At 39.0% G+C, this 27,229-nt stretch overlaps 2 protein-coding genes across 2 annotated transcripts in view; both read right to left on the bottom strand.

Moving 5' to 3' along the window:
• Nucleotides 1–1,128: 1,128 nt before the first annotated feature.
• LOC133632409 (zinc finger protein 501-like) lies at nt 1,129–12,769 on the bottom strand. Its single transcript, XM_062024815.1, has 2 exons — nt 12,475–12,769; nt 1,129–3,089 (listed from the first exon to the last, which is right to left on the bottom strand). The coding sequence occupies exons 1-2, from the start codon at nt 12,587–12,589 to the stop codon at nt 1,951–1,953; spliced, it is 1,254 nt and encodes a 417-aa protein (XP_061880799.1). The 5' UTR covers nt 12,590–12,769; the 3' UTR covers nt 1,129–1,950.
• Nucleotides 12,770–16,269: 3,500 nt separating this feature from the next.
• Nucleotides 16,270–27,229, bottom strand: part of LOC133632368 (gastrula zinc finger protein XlCGF57.1-like) — a 90,065-nt gene continuing 79,105 nt past the window's right edge. The window contains exons 2-3 of the mRNA XM_062024755.1: nt 21,518–21,874; nt 16,270–21,376 (exon numbers count right to left, since the gene is read on the bottom strand). Of these exons, the coding sequence (XP_061880739.1) occupies nt 19,656–21,376; nt 21,518–21,874 (2,078 nt within the window). The 3' untranslated portion in view covers nt 16,270–19,655. The remainder of the gene's footprint in view (nt 21,377–21,517; nt 21,875–27,229) is intronic.

The following is a 27,229-nucleotide window of genomic DNA, read 5'->3' as shown; positions in this document are numbered from 1 at the left end:
GCTTGGCTTCAAGTACATTTGCGCATGCGCTAGAAGTCAGCAACTTCCGTTTCCTACTCCACAGCAGTAGTTTTTCAAAATAAAGGCATTTTAATCTTGTTTTTAAAAAATGGTTTGAAAAAGTATCTAACATAAAATACTCAACTACTCTTTGAAAATAAAAAAAATATATATACAAGCACATGCACAGACTTTTTCGATGGCTGTTATTCAAACCAGAAAAATGGAAAACAACGAAGAATCATACATTTTAAATATGACAAAAAACACAGAAATATTTTCAACCCACTTAGTTGTTTTAGTTAAAAAACTTTAGAAAGTCAAATGATTACTCTGAATAAAGAAGAAAAGCACTAAGAGTGTAGATCTCCACCAGGACCAATCCTATTGTTCACGTGCTACTAAATTGTGTGCCATCTCATGTGTATCGTGTGCTGGTATGACAATAAACTTCCATGAATCCTGTAAAACACCAGACAGTTAGTAATATGGTTTCACATAAAAATGTTGGTGAAACTGCTCATTTCTACCTAGCGATAGGTGGCTCTAACTGTAGTGCTAATCACTCACCAGCAGAAAGCCCTCATCACACTGCTAATCAATAACTACCATCTTAGGCACTTAACATCACTAATCGCCAGTTAACAGCTATCATGCTAAATGTCAACTATCTTAAATGCAAACAAGACACATTAACGTCTTTCCCCATTACAAACATCATAACACAATCTAAACGTATATAAACACATTACTGTCTGAGCATATAAGATATTCAATTGTGTTACATCGCAATTTATTATATTGAAATTAGCCATGTGATTAAGATGGGCACGGTCTGACCAATCACAAGTCAGTAGGAGCTGCTTTGTTCTCGTGTTTGGAGAAAGCGGAAGAGCGATTGTCAGCCTGACATTGATGTGTCTCTGAGAACTGAACACATTTTTATAACTTATAATAAAATGTGTTTATACAGTAACCTGCTCACATGAGTCACATTACAGCAGGGGTGTCAAACTCATTTTAGCTCAGGGGCCGCATGGAGGAAAATCTATTTCCACGTGGGCGGGACGGGTAAAATTATGTCATGATAACAGAAAAATACGACTACAACAACTTCGGATTGTTTTCTTTATTTTACTTCGGCCTAAAATAGAACAAGCACATTCTGAAAATGTACATATCACAAATAATCCTCTTGACAAAACACTTCAAGTTAGTTAAAAATTTAGAGGAAAATAATGGTGCATTTTCAAAAACACCTTGAAGAACACAATGAACTTAGACTTAATCTCAGTGTTTCTACAAAGCAATTAAACTTTAAGTCACAACCAATCTAGGATTGAACAAAAAGTAAATAAAGCATGAATAAAAACTATTCTATGTATCAACTACCTCATTTGTCATTGTTCTTATGTCTCAGATTTGCACATCAATCACTCCGAGAAGTAAAAGTTGGCACTTTTTTATGCGAACTGTTACCCAGCATCACTTATGCGTCAACGTCAGTTTTGATACATCTCAACTTTGCAGTGAAAAAGGGTGTAGTGCAGGTTTTTGAGCGTGCACAAATTTGACACATGAGGCCCCAGGTCCCTGGACTGAAGAAGGAGTAACCAAGCACTTGAAGCATCATCTATCTTACTGTTCAGGAAGGTTTCAGATACAGAAAAGACATGATCCAATTTTGTATGAATACCTCAGATATTTGTGAAAGAAGCAGTGAGGAGGTCCTGGGTAGGGTGGATGTCACCACATATGAGCAACATACCACAAACTAAACAGCTAATTGATTACTTTCCCTTGTGTGTTCTTATGTGTTTTACTGCGTCTGCATTATGTGGGAACCTTTTACAGCACACTGAACAATTAAATGGTTTTTCTCAAACGTGCGTTCTCATGTGTTGCCACAAAGAGCTGTTTTGAGGAAAGCTATTACCACAAACTGAACAATTAAATGGTCTTAGTCCTGTGTGTTCTCATGTGTCGGGTCAATATTCTCTTAACAGAAAAGTTTTTGCCACAAACTGAACACTTATATGGTTTTTCATCTGTGTGTGTTCTCATGTGTTCAATCAAACTGCCCTTAAAAGAAAAGCTTTTTCCACAAACTGAACAGCTAAATGGTTTTTCACCTGTGTGCGTTCTCATGTGCTCAGTCAAATACCTTTTAACAGAACAGCTCTTGCCACAAACTGAACAATTAAATGGTTTTTCACCTGTGTGTGTTCTCATGTGTTCAATCAAACTGCCTTTAAAAGAAAAGCTTTTGCCACAAACTGAACAACTAAATGGTTTTTCACCTGTGTGTGTTCTCATGTGCTGAGTCAAAGAGAAATTTAGAGAAAAGCTTTTGCCACAAACTGAACAATTAAATGGTTTTTCTCCTGTGTGTGTTCTCATGTGTTGAGTCAAAGAGCTTTTTTGAGAAAAGCTGTTGCCACAAACGGAACAATTAAATGGTTTTTCACCTGTGTGTGTTTTCATGTGTTCAGTCAGATATCTCTTAACAGAAAAGCTTTTTACACAAACTGAACAATTAAATGGTTTTTCACCTGTGTGTGTTCTTATGTGGTTTGTCAAAGAGGTATTTTGAGAAAAGCTTTTCCCACAAACTGAACAAATACATTTATTTTCACCTGTCTGTGTTCTCATGTGTTGAGTCAAAAGGCTCTTTTTAGTAAAACTTTCAGCACAAACTGGGCAGCTCAAACATGTTTTACCTCTCTTCTTTTTAGAGCATTCAGAGTGTTTGTTGTCAGTGTGAGTCCTCATATCACCTTCACAGTCTTTATCTCTGCTCAAAGGTTCTTCAACCTCGTCTTCAGCCTCACTATCTGATAGTGGAGCTAAGTAATTGTCTTCTTGTGGTTTCTCTTCATCATCTTCAGTCTTCACAGAGAGAATACTCAGTGGAAACTTGGTGTAATCAGCTTCCTCTCGTCCTAGAAGACACTCTCCCTCCTGAGTGATGCAGAGTTCCTCCTCTTCCTTTTTAATGCAGGGTGGTTGTGGAGTCTCCTGCTTCAAAGTGGAGCTCCCCCCTAACTGAGGGGAAACTTCTTCTGGATTACCGATCAGCTGCTGGACGTCTGCAAGACACAAACAACAAAAACACACTTTCTTCTATGTACTGTATGTGTGTGTAGTAGGGTTGTATGGTATCACCACACGTTCAAAAAGGAGCGAGGCTAACGCCACGCTACTGGGAACTGTAGTTAAGCTAGCGTCACTACTTGTTGTGCACTACTGCCCATCACTGATTGTAACTCGTAAATAAACGCAAGCAAAAGTCAGCTAACAATGCAGGTAGTGGGGATGTACTCTATTTCGCCTTTAAAAAACTCTAAAATATATCCAAAATCTTCCACCAACTTTTTATATGCACGCTGTTTTAAGTATATATGTAATGTAATAACAGGCACATTCATAATAACATGTAATATTTACGTATTTTCATAATTTTTTTTACAATTTCAAGCAAACGGTGGTGCATTATTTTCACAGACACATCACAACGTTCACTATTTCCTTCAACAACACCAACAACAACTATTGCTAATAAAGGCAGACTTCATGAGTGCCATCAAAGAATACTTTGGGACAAATTATGATCCAGAACGTTATATTTTTGAGCCTGAATATAAGGAGGATGAGCTACAAATTTCAGAAGCTGAGTGATAAGCATATTAAGCAATTAGTACTGTTGCTAATATAGACAATATTACTACATCCGATCTCGATAAATATAACTTTTTTTTTTACATTTAGTTAAAGGCAAATTGTCCCGTGCAGGATAATAGCGAGTACAGTTGCATCCCTACTATTTACTACCACAGTATCTTGTAACAGACATTTCCGCCATGTTTGATGGAGGTAATATATGCTCACAGCTGACAACTGTCATTTTGTTCATATCTATAATTGTGTTTACTAGAGGTGTAATGGTACAGGTAACCCAAGCTTCGGTCCGTACCTGGTTTTAGGACCACAGTTTTGCTTATTATATGTACAAGTTGTGGGGGTAAAGAGAACAACCCTTTTTCTTCTCAAAGTTCTTAAGGTTTTTTTTGCTTGTCATCACAAACATTCCGTAGGAAACAAAGTATCAGTGGTGTACTGAATACTGTAGCATTTTTATTTCAAGTTAACATTTAGTGTGTCTGCTTCACAATACGAAGGTTCTGGGTTCGATCCTGCGCTCGGGATCTTTCAGTGTGGAGTTTGCATGTTCTCCCCGCGACTGCGTGGGTTCCCTCCGGGTACTCCGGCTTTGTCCCACCTCCAAAGACATGCACCTGGGGATAGGCTGATTGGCAAAACTAAATTGGCCCTAGTGTGTGAATGTGAGTGTGAATGATGTCTGTCTATCTGTGTTGGCCCTGTGATGAGGTGGTGACTTGTCCAGGGTGTACCCCGCCTACCGCCGAATGCAGCTGAGATAGGGTACAGCGACCCCGAAAGGGACAGGCGGTAGAAAATGGATTGGTGGATGGATTGAATAAAAAATATTTTCAAATAATAAATTATTCATATTCTTTATATAAATATAATTCACTTCACTCTTCACTTTAATTACTTAAAAACGTCAGTACTTTTGACCAATGCTTGGAAAAAGGCAAGCGGTGCCCCGATCACAATCAGTTTTATTTTTAATAAAAAGTACATTAAAGTGCAGTTTGAATTTGAGGTACTGTAAAATAATGTGTACTGTTGGGATATATTATGGGATGTAATTAAGATAATGAAGGATGAAGTGATGTTTAGTATGCATATGCTTAGAAGAGGCTGTGCAACTAATCCTATCCTCTGAGTTCCAGTTGGAACTAATTATTCTATTATCATGAACCAATTGGAGAATCTGAAGCGGAAAAATGGATAGTCAGGCTGATGGGTCATGGAATTTGTGGAATTGGTTGAACACTGGCAAATGGTGGCAACTCCTGCTCAAATACCTAACTCCCTTCCTTATCACCTTAATTATGTTCTGTGTTTTTGCAGTCTGTGTGCTGCCCTGCTTGCGGGCTATGATAGGGAGAATGATCAACTCCACGTTTGGGGTTAGCGGCCAATTTATCCTAATTAGGCATCCCGGAAGGGGTCCAACAAGGGGTGAGTATGTGCTCCTGAAACGCCAAGGCAGTGAGGATCTTGGCCCTGACATCCCTCTGTCCCCGTAAGCTCTCACATGCCAAAGTTGTTTATATTTTGTGTTGATCTCTTAAAAGAGAGCTAAAGGGGGAATGTTGGGATGTATTATGTTGGGATATAATCAAGATGATGAAGTGATTAAGAAATGTTTAGTATATACAAACTCTGTTTCCATATGAGTTGGGAAATTGTGTTAGATGTAAATATAAACGGAATACAATGATTTGCAAATCATTTTCAACCCATATTCAGTTGAATATGCTACAAAGACAACATATTTGATGTTCAAACTGATAAACTTTTTTTTTTGTGCAAATAATCATTAACTTTAGAATTTGATGCCAGCAACACGTGACAAAGAAGTTGGGAAAGGTGGCAATAAATACTGATAAAGTTGAGGAATGCTCATCAAACACTTATTTGGAACATCCCACAGGTGAACAGGCAAATTGGGAACAGGTGGGTGCCATGATTGGGTATAAAAGTAGATTCCATGAAATGCTCAGTCATTCACAAACAAGGATGGGGCGAGGGTCACCGCTTTGTCGACAAATGCGTGAGCAAATTGTTGAACAGTTTAAGAAAAACCTTTCTCAACCAGCTATTGCAAGGAATTTAGAGATTTCACCATCTACGCTCCGTAATATCATCAAAGGGTTCAGAGAATCTGGAGAAATCACTGCACGTAAGCAGCTAAGCCCGTGACCTTCGATCCCTCAGGCTATACTGCATCAACAAGCAACATCAGTGTGTAAAGGATATCACCACATTGGCTCCGGAACACTTCAGAAACCCACTGTCAGTAACTACAGTTGGTCGCTACATCTGTAAATGCAAGTTAAAACTCTCCTTTGCAAGGCGAAAACCGTTTATCAACAACACCCAGAAACGCCGTCGGCTTCGCTGGGCCTGAGCTCATCTAAGATGGACTGATACAAAGGGGAAAAGTGTTCTGTGGTCTGACGAGTCCACATTTCAAATTGTTTTTGGAAACTGTGGACGTCGTGTCCTCCGGACCAAAGAGGAAAAGAACCATCCGGATTATTATAGGTGCAAAGTTGAAAAGCCAGCATCTGTGATGGTATGGGGGTGTATTAGTGCCCAAGACATGGGTAACGTACACGTCTGTGAAGGCACCATTAATGCTGAAAGGCACATACAGGTTTTGGAGCAACATATGTTGCCATCCAAGCAACGTTACCATGGACGCCCCTGCTTATTTCAGCAAGACAATGCAGAGCCACGTGTTACATCAACGTGGCTTCATAGTAAAAGAGTGCGGGTACTAGACTGGCCTGCCTGTAGTCCAGACCTGTCTCCCATTGAAAATGTGTGGCACATTATGAAGCCTAAAATAGCACAACGGAGACCCCCGGACTGTTGAACAACTTAAGCTGTACATCAAGCAAGAATGGGAAAGAATTCCACCTGAGAAGCTTCAAAAATGTGTCTCCTCAGTTCCCAAACGTTTACTGAGTGTTGTTAAAAGGAAAGGCCATGTAACACAGTGGTGAACATGCCCTTTCCCAACTACTGTGGCACGTGTTGCAGCCATGAAATTCTAAGTTAATCATTATTTGCAAAAAAAAAAAAAAATTTTATGAGTTTGAACATCAAATATCTTGTCTTTGTAGTGCATTCAACTGAATATGGGTTGAAAAGGATTTGCAAATAATTGTATTCTGTTCATATTTACATCTGACACAATTTCCCAACTCATATGGAAACAGGGTTTGTATATGCTTAGAATAGGCCGTGCAACTAATCATATTCTCCAAGTTCCAGTTGGAACTGGGTCCAAGTTCAAACATACGCACATACACTCTTATCGCCCACATTCTTGCCACTGTTGACGTGGCTTCTTTGTCGTGGTCTGAAGGACAACACCAGATATGAAGTCGGAGTCCAGGAAGGAGAATGCAGAGGAAGATTCCACGCCTGGAAGTAGGGCTGGGCTATATGGTCTTTTATTAATATCTCGATATTTTTAGGCCATGTCACGATACACGATACAATATGTGGATATTTTGCCTTAGCCTTGAATGAACACTTGATGCATATAATCACAGCAGTATGATGATTCTATGTGTCTACATTAAAACATTCTTCTTCATACTGCATTAATATATGCTACTTTTAAACTTTCATGCAGAGAGGGAAATCACAACTAAGTCAATTTACCAAAAGTGTATTTATTAAACAGTTATTAAGCAGTGGCACAAACATTCATGTAAATTCCAAAACAGAAAGTGCAAGATTGTCAGAGACATTTTAAAACAAGCTATTAGTGCACTTTTGTGCATGATGTCACTAAGATGACATATCAAAACAACACTAAATTAAAGTGCACTTTTTGTACAAAACTACACTACAATAGTTTAAAACTTATAAAGTGCACTTTTGTGCATGATGTCACACAAGATATTTCAATAACTGTCAAATAAAAATGAGCTGCATAATAGGAAATCAAATAGTGTACATGGTCCTACCAATAGGTGTGGCAGAGTGGTGAGAAAACCTCACAGAATGGACTTGTAAACTGTGGGAGGGGGAGAGTTTAAAAAAAAAAAGTGGAAAAAAAAAAACCTGATGTGAAACAAGAAAGACTGTTGAATGTTTTGTGTTCTGCTGGTTACACTATTTGCCTCCAAAGATATTGTCTGATAAGATAATGTTAGTTTTTGTTATTTTTCTTGAGCAGTCTTAGGAGTGCATTTTTCCATTCTGAGTGAATATACATGTTATATTTCATGCAAAGGTTTACAGATTTGACATTATCTGACTTACAGCTGTAATTGTTAAAGTCCAGTTCAGTTTTCTAGAAAGGGAGATGTGGCATTGTCTGTTATGCCTTTATTCTAATAGCACTTTATTTTGAACTTGACTGCTCTTCAACCTCAACAACAACCAACACAGCCATCCCTCCTTTTTCCAAACATTACCACTACACAGCGGACTCTGATGCTCTTTTTGGTTCCAGTGGACTACACATCATCCACCTTAATGTAAACAGCCTCTCTGGAACCAAACTCGACCAAATCAGAGAAATGTTCCATAACAACATGGTAAAAATCCTTTGTTTCTCTGAAACCAAATTAGATCAAAGTGTTTCTGACTCAGAGATAGAGATAGAAAACTTCTCGGTTATGAGAAAGGACAAGATGGTGGGGGTGTTTGTATGTATATTCACCAGGATATAAAATACATAACTTGCACTGATCTCAACCACAATGCCCTTGAATCTGTGTGGGCGGAAATCAAATTTAAAAACGCTAAGCCGGTACTGATAGGGACTGTATACAGACCCCTAATCAGAGTGATTTCTATGGTGCTCTCGAGGAGTGCTTGGCTGGGGTAGACAACGTGGAGAAAATTATAACTGGAGATCTGAACACAGATATTCAACGCAGAGATGCGCCTGTCTTCAGATCCTACAGCAAGCTTTGTAATCTGCACGGTCTTTCCCAGCTAATAACACTACCCACAAGGGTGTGTGATTCCACCCAATCAACCATAGATCTCATTCTCACATCAGACCAGCCTAAAATAAAAAATAGTGGGGTCATGATCTGTGGTCTTAGCGACCACTATCTAACCTTCTGCACCTGCAAAATAGCTAAACCCAAAGCCAACAGCCACATAACAGCTCAATCCAGATCCCTTAAAACATACTCCAGTGATAATTTCAAACTAAAATTAGGTGAGTGGGACTGGTCCCCTGTGCTCACGAGCAACCTGGTCGATGATGCTCTGGATCGCTTCAAAACAGCGATCCTAGCGATACTAAATGATATGGTTCCCGTGAGAACAGTCAGGATCAAAGCCCGCTCTGAACCATGGATGAATCCGGACCTATTAGCTGCCCTAAAAGACAGAGACAGAAAATACTCAGAATACCAAAAATGTAAAACCGAAGTAGATAAACAACCTAATAATAACCTAAAATCACTCCTTTCAACACTCAAAAAGCAATGCAATAAATTAAGAAATAAGTCAACCAACCAGACTAAATCCTTTAAAAAAAATTACATTAACGACAAAATAGAGGAAAACACAAATAAGCCACGTGAGCTCTGGAAAATCCTCAACAACCAGCTTCCTGGATGCAGCCAGAAACTTAAAAAACCAGACTCACCAACATCAACATCAAGGAGGGTGACTCCCTCATTACAGACAAAATGGAGGTAGTAAGCAGACTTAACACCTTTTTCACCAGCATAGCCACAACTCTAGTCAACAAGCTGTCCCACCACTCTGGTTGCTTTGGTGTAGAACACATTAAAGCCTTCTACAGAAAGCTAGGAGTATCCAACAACGATTTCAAATTAGAAATGATCGCAGCTGACAATATCCCCTCCAGATTCCTCAGGGACTCTGCCTCCATCATTGCCCCAATCATCACACACATAATAAACCTCTCAATTACACAAGGCCAAGTACCAAAATATTTCAATAAAGCAAGAGTAACTCCCCTCCTTAAAAAAAGGAAGCAAATTGGAACCTGGCAACTACCGACCTGTTTCTATTCTCAGTTCCATTTCGAAAGTAATGGAAAAAATAGTTTATGAACAGGTCGATAGTTACCTTGCCACTAAAAAAACTCATGTACAAATTCCAATCCGGCTTCAGAACTAACCACTCCACTGACACATGCCTTCTCTATCTGACCGACCACATCAAACATGAGGTGGACGCGGGCAAATACTGCGGCATGGTCATGCTGGACCTTCAGAAGGCCTTTGACACCGTTAACCACGCTATACTGTTGGATAAGCTCAGAGCAATCGGATTTGATAAAACCTCATCGAGCTGGATGCAATCTTACTTGGAGGGGAGGAAACAGGAGGTAGAGCTGAACGGCACCATGCCCCCCCCCCCTCAGTAAGCTGTGGAGTCCCCCAAGGCAGTATATTAGGGCCTTTACTGTTCCTAATATACGTAAACGACATGTCATCAGCATGCGACTGTGAATTGTTCCAGTTTGCGGATGACTCTGCCTTGCTGGTATCAGACAAGGACAAGTCACAGGTGGAGAAAATCCTCAGTGCTGAACTCTGTAGAATTTGCACCTGGCTCGCTGACAACAAGCTATCCATTCACTTGGGTAAAACGGAATCCATCCTGTTTGGGTCCCACATCAACCTTAAGAAAGTCAGTGACTTCACTAGAAAAGTGGGTGACATTGTTATCACCAGGAAAGATGAGGTCACCTACCTAGGTTCCATTCTAGAGGCTAATCTTTCTTGTGATAAAATGGGAACCAAGGTAATCAAAAAGGTCAACCAACGAATGAGATTTCTCTACAGAATCTCCTCTCTGGTCAACAAAAGCACCATGAAGATTCTAGCGGGAACTCTCATTCAACCCTTTTTCGATTACGCATGCACCTCCTGGTACCCTAGCACCTCCAAAACCCTCAAATCTAGACTCCAAACATCCCAGAACAAGCTAGTCAGATTACTTCTAGACCTCCACCCCAGATCACACTTCATTCCTACCAACTTCTCCAAAGTGGGCTGGCTCAGGGTGGAGGACAGAGTAAAACAACTTGCACTGAGCCTAGTCTATAAAATCCGCTACACCTCCCTGATACCGAAGTACATGTCAAACTACTTCCTTAACGTAAATGACTGCCATAACCACAACACCAGGGGGAGCTCCACTAACCACGTTAAACCCAGATTCCGATCTAACAAAGGTCTTAACTCATTCTCTTTCTATGCCACATCAATGTGGAATGCACTCCCAACAGGTGTAAAAGAAAGTGCATCTCTATCCTCCTTCAAAACCGCAATAAAATAACACCTCCAGGCAACTTCAACCCTTGACTAACACCCTCCCCCTCCACATCCCACCTCCCCGGATTGTAAATTTAAAAACACTTTAAGACCAATGTCTTGAAAAAATACATCACTCTAGAATCAACACAGTAGTAAATACTATGATCAATGTTAATTCAAATACTAAATGTGGGTTATAAATAATAATGGAAGTACAATTGTTTGTATATAGTATATAAATTGGTACAAAGGTTTAACATGTCTACAAGGATATTTCACATGCCTTTACTGTGTATATAATTGAACTGTGTTTATGTTATGTATAATGTGTATTTATAATATGTTGTACAATGGACATTCAATAATTTTCGGAAGTTTATTTTGTACTTGACATTGTTTACTGTTTGGGGCAGTATAGCTCGGTTGGTAGAGCGGCCGTGCCAGCAACTTGAGGGTTCCAGGTTCGATCCCCGCTTCCGCCATCCTAGTCACTGCTGTTGTGTCCTTGGGCAAGACACTTTACCCACCTGCTCCCAGTGCCACCCACACTGGTTTAAATGTAACTTAGATATTGGGTTTCACTATGTAAAGCGCTTTGAGTCACTAGAGAAAAGCGCTATATAAATATAATTCACACTTTATAGGGTTAGGCGCAATAAGTGTTCAACTTCAGCCTAAACCCTTTCGGTCTGCAACATTTTCATTTTCAATTTAAGAATGTACAACTGTTTGTTTATTTTGTTGACGATTGACCGAAGAATAATGAACTTGAACTTGAACTAAATAATCAAATGTAGATACTTATTCTTATGCTTTCTGATCTCTCTCACTATGTCCACTACTTGCTGTACATATCCTACCAAGTCAGCCCTACACTGTTTCAATGTCCATTTCTCTGATGATGCAATTGTTGATGACTGAAGTGTTGATATCAACCAAACCTAACTCCCCCCCCACACCCCGGATTGTAAATAATTCAATGTATATACTCTGATGATTATCTTGTGTGATGACTGTATTATGATGATAGTATATATCTGATAGTATATATCTGTATCATGAATCAATTTAAGTGGACCCCGACTTAAATAAGTTGAAAAACGTATTCGGGTGTTACCATTTAGTGGTCAATTGTACGGAATATGTACTGTACTGTGCAATCTACTAATAAAAGCTTCAATCAATCAATCAATCAAAGCATACAGGATGTCCCCGACCGGATGTTATGTTATTAGGCTTGTTGTTGGGACACATTGAATCCTATGCTACACTGAGAGCTGGCCTGAATAAACACGTTGCTTGTACAAACCGTCTGATCATTACAATACAACCCATACCACGACACTTTACACAAGCGCTTGTTTTGCTCTTCCACTTTCTTCATTTGACTTTTGCATTCTTTCATCTCCTCTGATGTGAACTCCACTGCCTTCTTCAAGCTAACAATCATGGCGGCTCTTTCTTTACATTCTTCAACAAGGTCGGCTAAGTTCGACTTTAAGGCCTTGAAAATAGTTTTGAAACGACAAAACTTCAAGTCACTCACCTTCATCGTTCGTCTTTATCTCCGTTGGTGATTTGCTGGAAGTTGGTGGCGCTGATTCTCTTTCATGTTCTCTTTTAGCGGACGTCGCCATCTTAGCATAGCAGTAGTCGTCCATCTTCTATCACGTCTTCAATCTTCACTTCAGATATCGCTCCAAACTCAATGCACGTTTCGTGGCTTTGGAAAATACCAATTGAGATATTTGTTGCTATATTTGCTGTGAATCACATGACTTTAAGATCGTGAATTCGAAGATTCTCTGAAAGACCATAGCCTGCGATCTTTGTCTTTTTTCTCTCCTTCGCTTCAAGTATATTTGCGCATGCGCTAGAAGCCAGCAACTTCCGTTTTCTACTCCACAGCAGTAGTTTTTCAAAATAAAGGCATTTTAATCTTGTTTTAAAACAATGGTTGGCAAAAGTATCTAACATCAAATAATCGACAACTACTCTTTGAAAATAAAAAATAAATATATACAAGCACGTATATGCAGGCAGCTACAACCCTAAACTAACACCCTCCCCGGATTGCTAATAATCAAATGTAAACAATCAAATGCAGATACTTTTTCTTATGCCTTCTGATCTCTCTCTCTCTCTCTCTCTCTCTCTCTCTCTCTCTCTCTCTCTCTCTCTCTCTCTCTCTCTCTCTCTCTCTCTCTCTCTCTCTCTCTCTCTCTCTCTCTCTCTCTCTCTCTCTCTCTCTCTCTCTCTCTCTCTCTCTCTCTCGCTCTCTCTCTGTCCACTACTTGCTGTCCATATCCTCCCCCTCCACACCCCTGATTGTAAATAATGTAAATAATTAAATGTGTGATGACTGTATTACGATGATAGTATATATGATAGTATATATCTGTATCATGAATCAATTTAAGTGGACCCCGACTTAAACAAGTTGAAAAACTTATTCGGGTGTTACCATTTAGTGGTCAATTGTACGGAATATGTACTTCACTGTGCAACCTACTAATAAAAGTCTCAATCAATCAATCAATCAAACGTGCACAGACTTGTTCGATGGCTGTTGTTCAAACCAGAAAAAGGGCATACATTGAAGGAAAAAATCATACATTTTAAATACGACACAAAACACAGAAATATTTTTCAACCTACTTAGTTGTTTTACTTAAAAACCTTTAGAAAGTCAAATCATTACTCTGAATAAACAAGAAAACCACTAAGTGTGTAGATCTCCACCAGGACCAATCCTATTAGACTTGGACTTCCTTTTATTGTCATTCAAATTTGAACTTTACAGTACAGATAAGTACAGAATTGCGTTGCATTAGTTCATGGTAATGCATGATAAAAGAGCAATAAGGTGCAGATATAAATAAATAGATTACTTACTGTACAGATAAATATATTGCACTTCTGCATATGCATCCACGTTTATGGATGTATGTTATATTGTTATATAATCCGTTTTGGGGGGAATTGAGGGGATTATTATGATGCATTCAAAAGTCTTACGGCCTGAGGGAAGAAGCTGTTACAGAACCTGGAGGTTCTGCTACAGAGGCTGCGGAACCTCTTTCTAGAGTCCAGCAGTGAAAACAGTCCTTGGTGGGGGTGGGAGGAGTCTCTACAGATTTTCTGAGCCCTGGTCAGGCAGCGGCTTTTTGCGATTGTTCACGTGCTACTAAATTGTGTGCCATCTCATGTGAGAGAATATAGGATATACTTTCTGTCAAAAAATAATGACGTCATACAAATTTAATACGAAAAAATAATACAAAAAAACTAAAGTCCTGCCCCCTAAATTCTGGTGTATATGTCCCGCCTTCTGGCCTCCGGCTAGGATTTGATAAGATAGGATTTATATATATTAAATATATTTAATTTGACAGGTCTTCGAAAGATTAAAAAAACAATAATCTATATATTTACTCTATTTAATTAGAATTTAGCTATAGTCACTGTGTGTAGACTTGAAGGGGGTCTCGTATTCTCAGTAAGGGCTTTTTTCTAACAGGAAAATTGGGGGTCTGTTTTATCAAATTTTCGGTGAATTAAGATAAGGTAGATAAGATAACCTGTTATCCAAGTTCTACAATGGGGGTGTGGGAGTCCCCACCCTCCTGTCTGTTGTAGTCTAGAACCGATCTTGACAGCTGTTGATTGAGATAACAATGAAGGGGTTTGTCGAACCTGGGGTGTGGAAAACTATGAGCATATAACCATGCGTTATAAACCATGTCTGAGCGTTCTGTTTCAGTTTCAGTTTATTTATTTATATAGCACATTTGAAAACAACCCCAGTTGGCCAAAATGCTGTACAGACATAAGAAAAGGGTCACATAGTGTCCTATTTACATTTACTAACACGGAAGGATGAATAAAACACAACAGTAAAATATACCTTAAAAGGAGTGCAGAATATATCACCTAAAATACTCCAGAGCCCCCCGCGATCCCGAAGGGAATAAGCGGTAGAAAATGGATGGATGGAAAACAAGAAATAAAAACAACCAAGATATCCTGTCTAACTGGATTTGAATGCCAGGGAGTACAAATATGTTTTTAGCCTAGATTTAAATTGGCTCAGAGACTGAGAGGACCTAATAGATAATGGAAAGTTGTTCCATAGTCTGGGCCCTGCCACTGAAAAAGCTCTATCTCCTCTGGTTTTTAGCCTAGTTTTTGGGACAAGTTTGTAATATTGTTGTTTTAGGAAAGGATTAAATCCATGAAGATACTGAAAATAGTAAACGAATGAATGCCAAAGCACATGAAGCACATACAGTACATGGATGGTTTGCAGTAGTTAAAAGCATAAGTGAAATTATATAACTTATTTGTGATGTGTACAAATGCACAAGATGTACAGGTCAGTGTAATACAAATCATCAACCTAGGAAAATGTGACAACAAAAGAAACTTTACAAACGTATAAAACGTCTTCAAATAAAGGTAAATACACAGCTAGTTTGATAAACCATTGAAATTATATTAACATCAATCTATTATTTGGGTATCATGATCCTGACTTCAATGTGAAAACACTTACAGTGTTGATTACCTTTAAAAATAGACTTTCATGTGTACATGAATATGTTGCTATAAGAGTTTAATGCTGTCTTGTGGTGTGTGTTTTATACCATAAGGAGAACATATGCCTGGACGATAGCAGTAGTACAATTACATTGCAATCTATTTATTATTATAATGATTACACGGTATATGGAGAGATTCATCAATGTTCCTACAAGAAGTAGTAGAAATCCCTTAAAAATGATGCAGCTAAACAAAAGTAAATACACAAAAGTGAATGCATTGTAAAACTTTAGCATTAGGGGGTGGGTGGGGTTTGGGGCGGTCTGGGAGGCGGGGTTATGGGGGAGGAGTATATTTACAGCTAGAAATCGAGCTATATATATATATATATATATATATATGTATATATATATATATATATATATATATATATATATATATATATATATATCACTCCTCTACTCATTGTTGTATTTGAAAGTGCAATGCTTTGCAGCCAGTAGCACAGCCTTTGAAGGAGCATAGGTATGTGCAGCATCTGTGAAATTTAATTTGCAGGAAAGGAGTGAGTTTAGGGTTGAATTGTCCATCCTCGTTCTATTCTCTGTCACTATCTTTCTAACCATGCTGAACACCCTCTCTGATGATGCATTGCTGTGTGGCACGCACAAAAGTGCCTTCATCAAATGCACCAGTCTGGAATCTTCCATCTCTCCCTAGCATATCCCTTCTCCTTCGAGCTGTCCTGGATGAACTGAAATTTTTGTTTCCAATCATTTTGGAACTTGCAAGCGTACTTCTTCTTCTTACTCGTCGTCGCCATGACTGTCTGTTTGTCGTTCTTCTGCTTCGTCTCTGCTATGTTTTTTAACATTACTACTTACCGTAGTTTTGAAGCAATGCAAGATGGGAATCCGGATGTTGTGTGTCAGTGTATTAACGTGCCGGCTGGAATAAACACACGCTGAGCAATAGCTCCGTGCCTGCCTACTTTATGGGTTATAGATAAACCTATGGATAACGGAGACATATATAATAGTCTCCTTCTTGTTGTGTGTGCAGTTGTGCACTGAGCTCCAAAAGCTGTAGATGTTATAATGTGACTGGGCCGGCCCGCTGTTTATATGGAGGAAAAGTGGACGTGACAACAGGCTGTCCTCACTCAGGTCCGGCTGGAAATCGGGAGAAATTCGGGAGAATGGTTGTCCCGGGAGATTTCCGGGATAGGCACAGAAATTCGGGAGTCTCCCGGAAAATTCGGGAGGGTTGGCAAGTATGGTCAAATGTTGCTACCAAAAAATAATACAATCCTAAAATGTTGAACATTGTGGATAGGTTTTGAAAAACACACTTGCTAAAACACTGACAAACTGAGTAGTGAATGACAAGGAAACAGAAAAAGTCATTGAAAAAAGTAATTGGGTGAGCAGGTTTGGGTGTGGTTTAACATAACTTTAATGAATAGATGTACAAATGCAGTAGGAGTACCCTGCTTATCATGATGTGTACTAATGCACACATGTGCATGTGTACAATTGTAATACCAATGATTCAACTAGGAAAAAGTGAGACACACATACAAATATAGTTTGCAATATTATTGATGTGAAGACTACTATTAAAGTCACCTTGTTATTCCACCATCTGTTAGTATTTTAACAATCAATAAACTATTATCTGTTTGTGAAGAACATATACGCAAACAAGGTTAGATTTAGGAAAAAGCAATGATAAAAACATGGGAATGGTTGGCAGTCTAAAAGCACCAATAAAGTCACACTACACCAAATATTGTACAATCAGCAAGCTAAAGTTGACTTGCAGCTATTCATTCAATTGTGTTGCATTGTTGTACAATGACAAAAAAAGCTACACTTATAACGCAACTTAAAGTCACAATACGTATATCAAACATGTGAACATTACAAAAAGAAGAAAACTATCAATATTCCTACATTATAGTGACAGGCAAATAAAAACATAGTGTTGAATATTACCAAAAAATATGTGGATTAAACATTAACGGTATTTACACAAGGCACGGATCAAAAATATTGTAATGTGAAAAATAAACTAAAGACATTTTCCTGAAAATCTTACAATGATAAAAAGTAGACATTGAAAGTTTAAAAAGTAGTATTGGAAGATTTGAAAAACGTTGGCATTAATAGCTTTTAACAGTTACCATTCATATGAAACAATTTTTTTAACTGCAGGATGTGGCTTAAAACCTAAACTAAACCACACAATCAACAACATGACTTTAATATTATTTGTAATATTGTTAAAACTAGTGTTGCATATGTTGGTGAAACATATATAATCTGTTGGCGGTATTCAAAATCTAGATATATTTCAGAAACAAAGATAAACTTATTCATAACTGCCTTAGTTTTACTATGATATAAAGTAAGATTAAATGTAGCATAATAAAACATTACAACATTTTCTTGAGAATAGTGGACAGTGTTAGGTAGAAACTGATGGAATGATGAGAAGTCCATGCATCCATCTATTTTCTACCGCTTATCCCTTTCAGGGGTCGCGGGGGGTGCTGGAGCCTATCTCAGCTGCATTCGGGCGGAAGGCGGGGTACACCCTGGACAAGTTGGCACCTCATCACAGGGCCAACACAGATAGATAGACAACATTCACACACTAGGGACCATTTAGTGTTGCCAAACAACCTATCCCCAGGTGCATGTTTTTGGAGGTGGGTGTAAGCCGGAGTACCCGGAGGGATCCCACGCAGTCGCGGGGAGAACATGCAAACTCCACACAGAAAGATCCCGAGACCGGGATTGAACTCAGGACTACTCAGGACCTTTGTATTGTGAGCCACAATACAGCACTGTGCCACCGTGCTGCCCTATGATGAGAAGTCATCGTATGATCGATTGTCTCAGCATCATCCAACGATGGGGAGCGTGGTTACATTCAATCATGAAGGATGTGACTGTTCCCATTCCTACGACCCAGCACATTTGATTTAATTAATGGGATTGCACGCATGCTTATATGACTGCTTCTATTTTTCTTTCATCAATCAACAGCTGTCAAGATCAGTTTTAGACTACAACAGACAGGAGGGTGGGGACCCCCACAACCCCCATTGTAGGGCTTTGATAACATGTCATCTTTATCTCAATTCACTGAAAATTTGATAAAACAGACCCCCAATTTTCCTGTTAGAAAAAAGCCCTTACTAAGGATACGAGACCCCCTTCAAGTCTACACACAGTGACTATAGCTGCAAAAAAATCATATTAATTATAGTAAATATATTAAATATATAGATTATTGTTTTCACATGTTTTGAAGACCCGTCAAATTAAATATATATTATATTTAGCGGTGAAATAGACACATCTTTCACAGATTGATCTGTCAAACCATAGCCAGATACCAGAAGGCGGGACTTATGCACCGGAAGTCAGGGGGCGGGACTTTAGTTTGTTTGTATTATTTTTTCATATTAAATTTATATGACGTCATCACTTTTTGACAAAAAGTATTTCCTTTATTCTCTACTGTGTACCGATAGAACAATAAAAGCAGAGCAATGTGTGAACAATTTCAACAAAGCACAAATAAAAAGTTAAAAGACTGACAGTATTGCAGTAAATCACACACTGTTCACTTTCTTTACATTTGCACAGAAGACAATCATTTTCACAGAACTATATCAGTGTGCAGTGTCTCATGCTGCATTTTAAGTGGGGTTACTGATTGCTTATTTTACTCCTGTTTTACGTTGGGTGGAGGGGGAGGAGTCACAGCACCGCTTTACCGTGTACCTCTTGCTTGGTAAACTTGCTCGCCCCGGTATAAACTATTTACTTGCCTAACAGAATTTCTATTGCGACATCCAGTGGACACATTTAGAATGGCATTTTGTTTCATTAAAAAATGCAGCTGAATTTTACACTTTGCAAACTCATCTCGCGGGCCGGATTGAACCGGTTATGCCCGAATGTCGAAGGGGGTGGGGGTTGGGGGTTAATTGTTCAGGAAGGTTTCAGATACAGAGAAGACATGGGGTCATGAGTAGATAAGATTATGCTCCAAATAATCCAAGTTTGTATGAATACCTCAGATATTTGTGAAAGAAGCAGTGAGGAGGTCCTGGGTAGGGTGGATGTCACCACATATGAGCAACATACCACAAACTAAACAGCTAATTGGTTATGTCCCTTTGTGTGTTCTTGAGTGTCTTACTGCGTCTGCATTATGTGGGAACCTTTTACAGCACACTGAACAACTAAATGTTTTTTCTCCAGCGTGTGTTCTCATGTGTCGCCACAAAGAGCCGTTATGAGGAAAGCTTTTACTACAAACTGAACACTTAAATGGTCTTAGTCCAGTGTGTGTTCTCATGTGTTGAGTCAATTTGTTCTTAATAGAAAAGCGTTTGCCACAAACTGAACAATGATATGGTTTTTCACCTGTGTGGGTTCTCATGTGTTCAATCAAGGTGGTCTTACCAGAATAACTTTTGCCACAAACTGAACAACTAAATGGTTTTTCACCTGTGTGGGTTCTCATGTGTTCAATCAAACTGCTCTTAACAGAAAAGCTTTTGCCACAAACTGAACAAATAAATGGTTTTTCACCTGTGTGTGTTCTCATGTGTTGAGTCAAATTCCTCTTAACAAAAAAGCTTTTGCCACAAACTGAACAAATAAATGTATTTTCACCTGTGTGTGTTCTCATGTGTTCAGTCAAAGTGCTCTGAGAAGAATAGTTTTTACTACAAATCGAACAGTTAAATGGTTTTTCACCTGTGTGTGTTCTTGTGTGTTGAGTCAATTTGCTCTTAACAGAATAGCTTTTGCTACAATCTGAACACTTATAAGGTTTTTCACCTGTGTGTGTTCGCATGTGTTCAGTCAAAGAGGTATTTCGAGAAAAGATTTTGCCACAAACTGAACACTTAAATGGTTTTTCACCTGTGTGTGTTCTCATGTGTTGAGTCAAATTCCTCTTAACAGAAAAGCTTTTGCCACAAACTGAACAAATAAATGGTTTTTCACCCGTGTGTGTTCTCATGTGTTGATTCAAATTCCTCTTAACAGAAAAGCCTTTGCCACAAACTGAACAATTACATGTATTTTCACCTGTGTGTGTTCTCATGTGTTCAGTCAAAGTGCTCTGAAGAGAATAGTTTTTACCACAAATCGAACAGTTAAATGGTTTTTCACCTGTGTGTGTTCTCATGTGTTCAGTCAAATGGCTATTTTGAGAAAAGTTTTCACCACAAACTGAACAATTAAATGGTTTTTCTCCTGTGTGTGTTCTCATGTGTCGAGTCAAATGGCTATTTTGAGAAAAGCTTTCGCTACAAACTGAACAATTAAATGGTTTTTCTCCTGTGTGTGTTCCCATGTGTCGAGTCAAATGGCTATTTTGAGAAAAGCTTTTGCCACAAAATGAACACTTAAATAATTTTTCTCCTGTGTGTGTTCTCATGTGTTGAGTCAAATGGCTCTTTTTAGTAAAATTTTCAGCACAAACTGGGCAGCTCAAACATGTTTTACCTCTCTTCTTTGTAGAGCATTCAGAGTGTTTGTTGTCAGTGTGAGTCCTCATATCACCTTCACAGTCTGTATCGCTGCTCAAAGGTTCTTCAACCTCGTCTTCAGCCTCACTATCTGATAGTGGAGCTAAGAGGTTGTCTACTTGTGGTTTCTCTTCATCATCTTCAGTCTTCACAGAGAAAATACTCAGTGGAAACTTGGTGTAATCAGCTTCCTCTCGTCCTAGAAGACACTCTCCCTCCTGAGTGATGCAGAGTTCCTCCTCTTCCTTTTTAATGCAGGGTGGTTGTGGAGTCTCCTGCTTCAAAGTGGAGCTCCCCCCTAACTGAGGGGAAACTTCTTCTGGATGACCAATCAGCTGCTGGACGTCTGCAAGACACAAACAACACAAGCACACTTTAGCTCAGAAATGATCCATTAGATGTTTCTCCTTAAACTAACTACACACTTTCTCCTGTGTGTGTCATTTTGTGTTTTTAGCACAAACTGAGCTGCTTAAACATTTTTTACCAGTCTTCTTTTTAGAGCATTCAGAGTGCTTGTTGTCAGTGTGAGTCCTCATATCACCTTCACATTCTGTATAGCTGATCAAAGGTTTTTCAACCTCACTATCTGGTAGTGGAGTTATGAAGTTGTCTACTTGTGGTTTCTCTTCACCATCTTCAGTCTTCACAGAGAGAATACTCAGTGGAAACTTGGTGTAATCAGCTTCCTCTCGTCCTAGAAGACACTCTCCCTCCTGAGCGATCCAGAGTTCCTCCTCTTCCTTTTTAATGCAGGGTGGTTGTGGAGTCTCCTGCTTCAAAGTGGAGCACCCCCCTAACTGAGGGGAAACTTCTTCTGGATTACCGATCAGCTGCTGGATGTCTGCAAGACACAAACAAGGAAAACACACTTTCTTCTATGTACTGTATGTGTGTGTAGTAGGGTTGTACAGTATACTGCTACTAATGAAGTATTGTGGTACTAATCAATTGAAATCGGTACTATACCACCTTTGAAAAGTACCAGTACCGTTCTTTCATCTGAATGCCGCTGTGTGGCGGTGACTACAGAGCCGAGGCGCATGATGTTGAGCGTGTCAAAACGCACACACAAAGTGCATACGAGCAATAACATGGTGGAGAGGAAGAAAGGCAACAAACAACAATTCTACTGTTTAATAAAGAGGGTGCGTGAAGTGCAATATGGAGATATTTGGGCTTCTAAATGAACAATAAAGGTGACACTTTAAACAGGGAGCCGCCGCTCTGCAAGGGTTGCTTTACACCTTTCCTGTTTGTCGACCGTGGTCGAGGAGCGCAGGGGAGACGGTCCCTGGGGATAACACTGGGTCCATACAGCTGATGTCATCAGGACGAGACGTGCAGCATTAAAGTACGCTGCTTGGATCATCCAACAAAAGTATGATTCTATGTAAACTTTAATCTACGTCTGCCTCTGCTCCATACCAACGGTGCCTGAAATCCAGATTCGACATTTGGGACGGCGGTTGTTTGTGTTGGGATAGCATACACGGGAAGGCGGCATTGCTTCCACTGCGGCGTGCGTGACACGTGTGACGCTAAAACAAAGAACTCTGGATGCAACGCAACAACAGTGCTAAAACAACCCATTCATCGAAGGATTTACCACAACTTGGACCAGATGAAGCCATCAAGTAAGTGGTGATGGGAGTCATTAAAAACAAGTTGAACATTAATGTGATGGCTGGAGACATCGACAGGAGCCATCGCTTAGGATCCAAATTCAAACGGGTTAAGCCAAAAGGAATCATTGTCAAGTTTGCCCACTACACCATCAGAGACCGGGTCTACAAGGCAAAACAACTTTTCAAAAAGGACTACACCAATGATGCATATTCTGGAGAGTTTAACTGCGGAGAGGGCTAAACTGCTGGACGACTTGCGCAAAGCGCACAAGGATCACCTTACAGCCTAGCCTATTGGACTCAGGATGGGCGTTTGTACTTGCTCACAAAATCCTATCACAAACATGTCTTGAATAATCTTTCTGATGCCAAAAAACTGAATATGTGATTTCTGCCAGCTGGACTATAGGTTACGTGAGTAAACCTGATTTATTATTTAATTGTCTTGGCTCTGATCCGGCAAACAAGAGATTGATATTACTGATATTTTTTTCTTTACTTTGTTTTGATTCCACAGTGTTTTGTTCATATTTTAACATGGGTTTATTTTTCATCTTATTTTCTGTTTGTTGGTTTTGTCTAGATTAGATTATTTGTCACTGTAGATAATTTAGTCAATGCAGATTTGTAATTTAAGGGTTAATCAATTACAACTCGCCACTATTAGGTTTAACTTGTAGAATTTACTAGCTGGGAATCTCCAGTGTTTCCCACACATTCATTTATTTGTGGCGGCCCGCCACGAAAGAATTACGTCCTCCACAAATAGATTTTTCGGCTTTTTTTGGTCCTGTCCAGCTTCTTAGGCAAATCATATAGTTGATGTATAGTTGACCTGACCCCAAGGACTTTCCTTACGATAAGGCCTTACACAATTTTTTTCGGAAGCCCCGAAAAATTCATTGCCCTAACAAAGGATGCAAAGTCTGCAGGCAGTAGGAAACACATGGTTAAGTGTAGGGAGTAAAACTGATGGCAGTCTAAAGTTCAAGATTTTTGGAGCTCTTTGTTCAGTGGATCAGATGTTTGATGAAGCTCTGTGTCTATCTACCACCACTACTGTTTTCTGTTTATTTGTTACTGACTGTGGCAGGACACCTCTGCCTCTGTTTCACTTTATGTTGCTGGTAAATAATATGGTTGTAGTAGTAGGCTAAAGTTAAAATATTTAGTATGCACTAATTAAAGGGGCAGAGCTTTAAGAGACATTTTAGCTTTTATATTTTATAAGATATATTTCTTGTAAGAACCACAATTAATAAATATATTTCAATGAATAACTTATTGTTCAAATGTGTATATAAATATGTATATAAAGTGTTGTAATTATATTGTAAAATGGATGGATGGATGGACGTTTAAAACAAAACTGTTATTATTAATTAGTAAGTATACATTTTAGAGCCTTTTTAGAGAAAATCATATCATTGTAGTACATTATGCAAATGATCCGATGATGTCATGGTGACCACGCCCATAGCCACGCCCCCACCGCGACAGGTATCTTGGCAGTTTATGGGAAACACTGATCTTGAAATGGTTTGTTAAATGTTCCAAACTGTATACATCAGATCTCATCTACTTTCTAATAAAATTACTGAATGGGCTTTGAAGAAATAACTCATGACCAAAATTATGCCATACCTGACCATCATTGCTTTGAGAAAATTAACAGTAAACGTGCTACACACGAAAACGTAGCAGATTTTGGAAATCTTCCATTTTCTCTGCTACACCTAAATGTAAGAAGTTTGATAAAACATCACGATGACTTACTGGCTTTGTTAGCTAGTTTAAATCATCTGTAGTGAAACTTGGGGGAACGACAGATCATACTTGAACACACTCAACCTGGATGGCTATGTCCTTTACAATAAAAACAGAACAGGTAGACCAGGTGGGGGTGTGTGCATATATGTGGACTCAAAAATACTCTGTGACCAGCCGTGATGACCTACATATAGACGATGGTTTATCAGATGCCTTATTTATAGAAATACAGTCAGTATATGTTGAAAATAAGAAAAATATGATTATAGGTATATCGACCTCTGGATTCTGACCCAAATTGTTTTTTTTACCAAATTGGATGACTTATTAAATAGTATGAATAATAACAAAATCATACTTGTTTTATTCTTGGAGATTTTAACATTAATTTACCTAAAAATAATGACATGAAAAAAGATTTTTTTTAAATTGTCTGTATTCTTCATCATTTTTTCCAACAATTAATACATATGCTAGAGAGACGGAAACCTCCAAATCCATCATTGACAATATTATCACCAACACTCAAAATGCTCGCTTTGATTCAGGTGTAATATTGTCAGACATTTCTGACCACTTTCCTATTGTTCTCTTTGTCGATCTTTAACTAAAATATGGGGATCAACACAGCAAACTTCCTTCTAAAAAGAAAGTAAAAGTATTATCAAAAAGATACTTAAAGGCCTACTGAAACCCACTACTACCGACCACGCAGTCTGATAGTTTATATATCAATGATGAAATCTTAACATTATAACACATGCCAATACGGCCGGGTTAACTTATAAAGTGACATTTTAAATTTGCCGCTAAACTTCCGGTTCGAAACGCCTCTGAGGATGACGTATGCGCGTGACGTAGCCCGGCGAACACGGGTATGCCTTCCACATTGAAGCCAATACGAAAAAGCTCTGTTTTCATTTCATAATTCCACAGTATTCTGGACATCTGTGTTCGTGAATCTGTTGCAATCATGTTCATTGCATTATGGAGAAGGAAGCTGAGCAAGCAAAGAAGAAAGTTGTCGGTGCGAAATGGACGTATTTTTCGAACGTAGTCAGCAACAACAGTACACAGCCGGCGCTTCTTTGTTTACATTCCCGAAAGATGCAGTCAAGATGGAAGAACTCGGATAACAGAGACTCTAACCAGGAGGACTTTTGACTTCGATACACAGACGCCTGTAGAGAACTGGGACAACACAGACTCTTACCAGGATTACTTTGATTTGGATGACAAAGACGCAGACGTGCTACTGTGAGTATGCAGCTTTGGCTTCTAAACATTTGATCGCTTGACCGTATGTGCGCAACTTTTTTTTGCGTCACGTACGTAACTTTTTTAAAATATATAAGCTTTATGAACCTTGGGTTAGGTGAACGGTCTTTTGGGCTGAGTGATTGTGTGTGTTGATCAGGTGTTTGAATTGTATTGGCGTGTTCTATGGAGCTAGGAGCTAGCATAGGAGCTAGGAGCTAGCATAACAAACACGCAGGTGTTTTTATGCAGGATTAATTTGTGTCATATTAAATATAAGCCTGGTTGTGTTGTGGCTAATAGAGTATATATATGTCTTGTGTTTATTTACTGTTGTAGTCATTCCCAGCTGAATATCAGGTACCGTGAGTATGCAGCCTTGGCTGCTAAACATTTGATAGCTTGACCGTATGTGCGCGTCACGTACGTAACTTTTTAAAAATATATAAGCTTTATGAACCTTGGGTTAGGTGAACGGTCTTTTGGGCTGAGTGATTGTGTGTGTTGATCAGGTGTTTGAATTGTATTGGCGTGTTCTATGGAGCTAGGAGCTAGCAGAGGAGCTAGGAGCTAGCGTAACAAACACGCAGGTGTTTTTATGCAGGATTAATTTGTGGCATATTAAATATAAGCCTGGTTGTGTTGTGGCTAATAGAGTATATATATGTCTTGTGTTTATTTACTGTTGTAGTCATTCCCAGCTGAATATCAGGTCACCCCCGGCTCTCACAGCATCTTCCCTATCTGAATAGCTTCAACTCCCCACTAGTCCTTCACTTGCACTTTACTCATCCACAAATCTTTCATCCTCGCTCAAATTAATGGGGAAATTGTCGCTTTCTCGGTCCGAATCTCTCTCACTTCATGCGGCCATCATTGTAAACAATAGGGAACTTTGCGTATATGTTCAACTGACTACGTCACGCTACTTCCGGTAGGGGCAAGCCTTTTTTTTATCAGATACCAAAAGTTGCAATCTTTATCGTCGTTGTTCTATACTAAATCCTTTCAGCAAAAATATGGCAATATCGCGAAATGACCAAGTATGACACATAGAATAGATCTGCTATCCCCGTTTAAATAAAAAAAATTCATTTCAGTAGGCCTTTAAATAGATAATCTAAAAATCTTAGGCACAAAACGTGGGATTCTGTCTATAGCTGTACAACTCCGGAAGAGGCCTATAATGCCTTTGTCAATGAAATAACTAATAGTGTTATCACTGAGATACCAGAAAAGAATGTCAAAAACGATATAGAAGTGCAACATGTGTGGCTCACTAAAGGCATAATGAAGTCAATCAATAAGAAAAATAATCTCTATCAAAAGTCCAACTGAGGAAAATAAAACCAAGTACACTAAATATAAAAATAAACTAATTAGTGTCAAACAAACAGCAGCATAGCTCGGTTGGGGCGGCATAGCTCGGTTGGTAGAGTGGCCGTGCCAGCAACTTGAGGGTTGCAGGTTCGATTCCCGCTTCCGCCATCCTAGTCACTGCCGTTGTGTCCTTGGGCAAGACACTTGACCCACCTGCTCCCAGT

This window comes from Entelurus aequoreus, linkage group LG17 (assembly GCF_033978785.1).
Source record: "Entelurus aequoreus isolate RoL-2023_Sb linkage group LG17, RoL_Eaeq_v1.1, whole genome shotgun sequence".
In the NCBI taxonomy this organism is placed as follows: domain Eukaryota; kingdom Metazoa; phylum Chordata; class Actinopteri; order Syngnathiformes; family Syngnathidae; genus Entelurus; species Entelurus aequoreus.
Note: the sequence above shows the minus strand (reverse complement) of the source record. Positions and strands in the feature narration are given on the sequence as shown.

What these genes read in the sequence shown, in the direction of transcription:
- LOC133632409 (XM_062024815.1), bottom strand. Translation starts at nt 12,589, where the DNA reads ATGGACGACTACTGCTATGCTAAGATGGCGACGTCCGCTAAAAGAGAA. An exon ending in GATAAAGACGAACGATGAAG is followed by an intron (nt 3,090 to 12,474) that starts GTGAGTGACTTG and finishes TGTGTCTTGCAG; the next exon opens with ACGTCCAGCAGCTGATCGGT.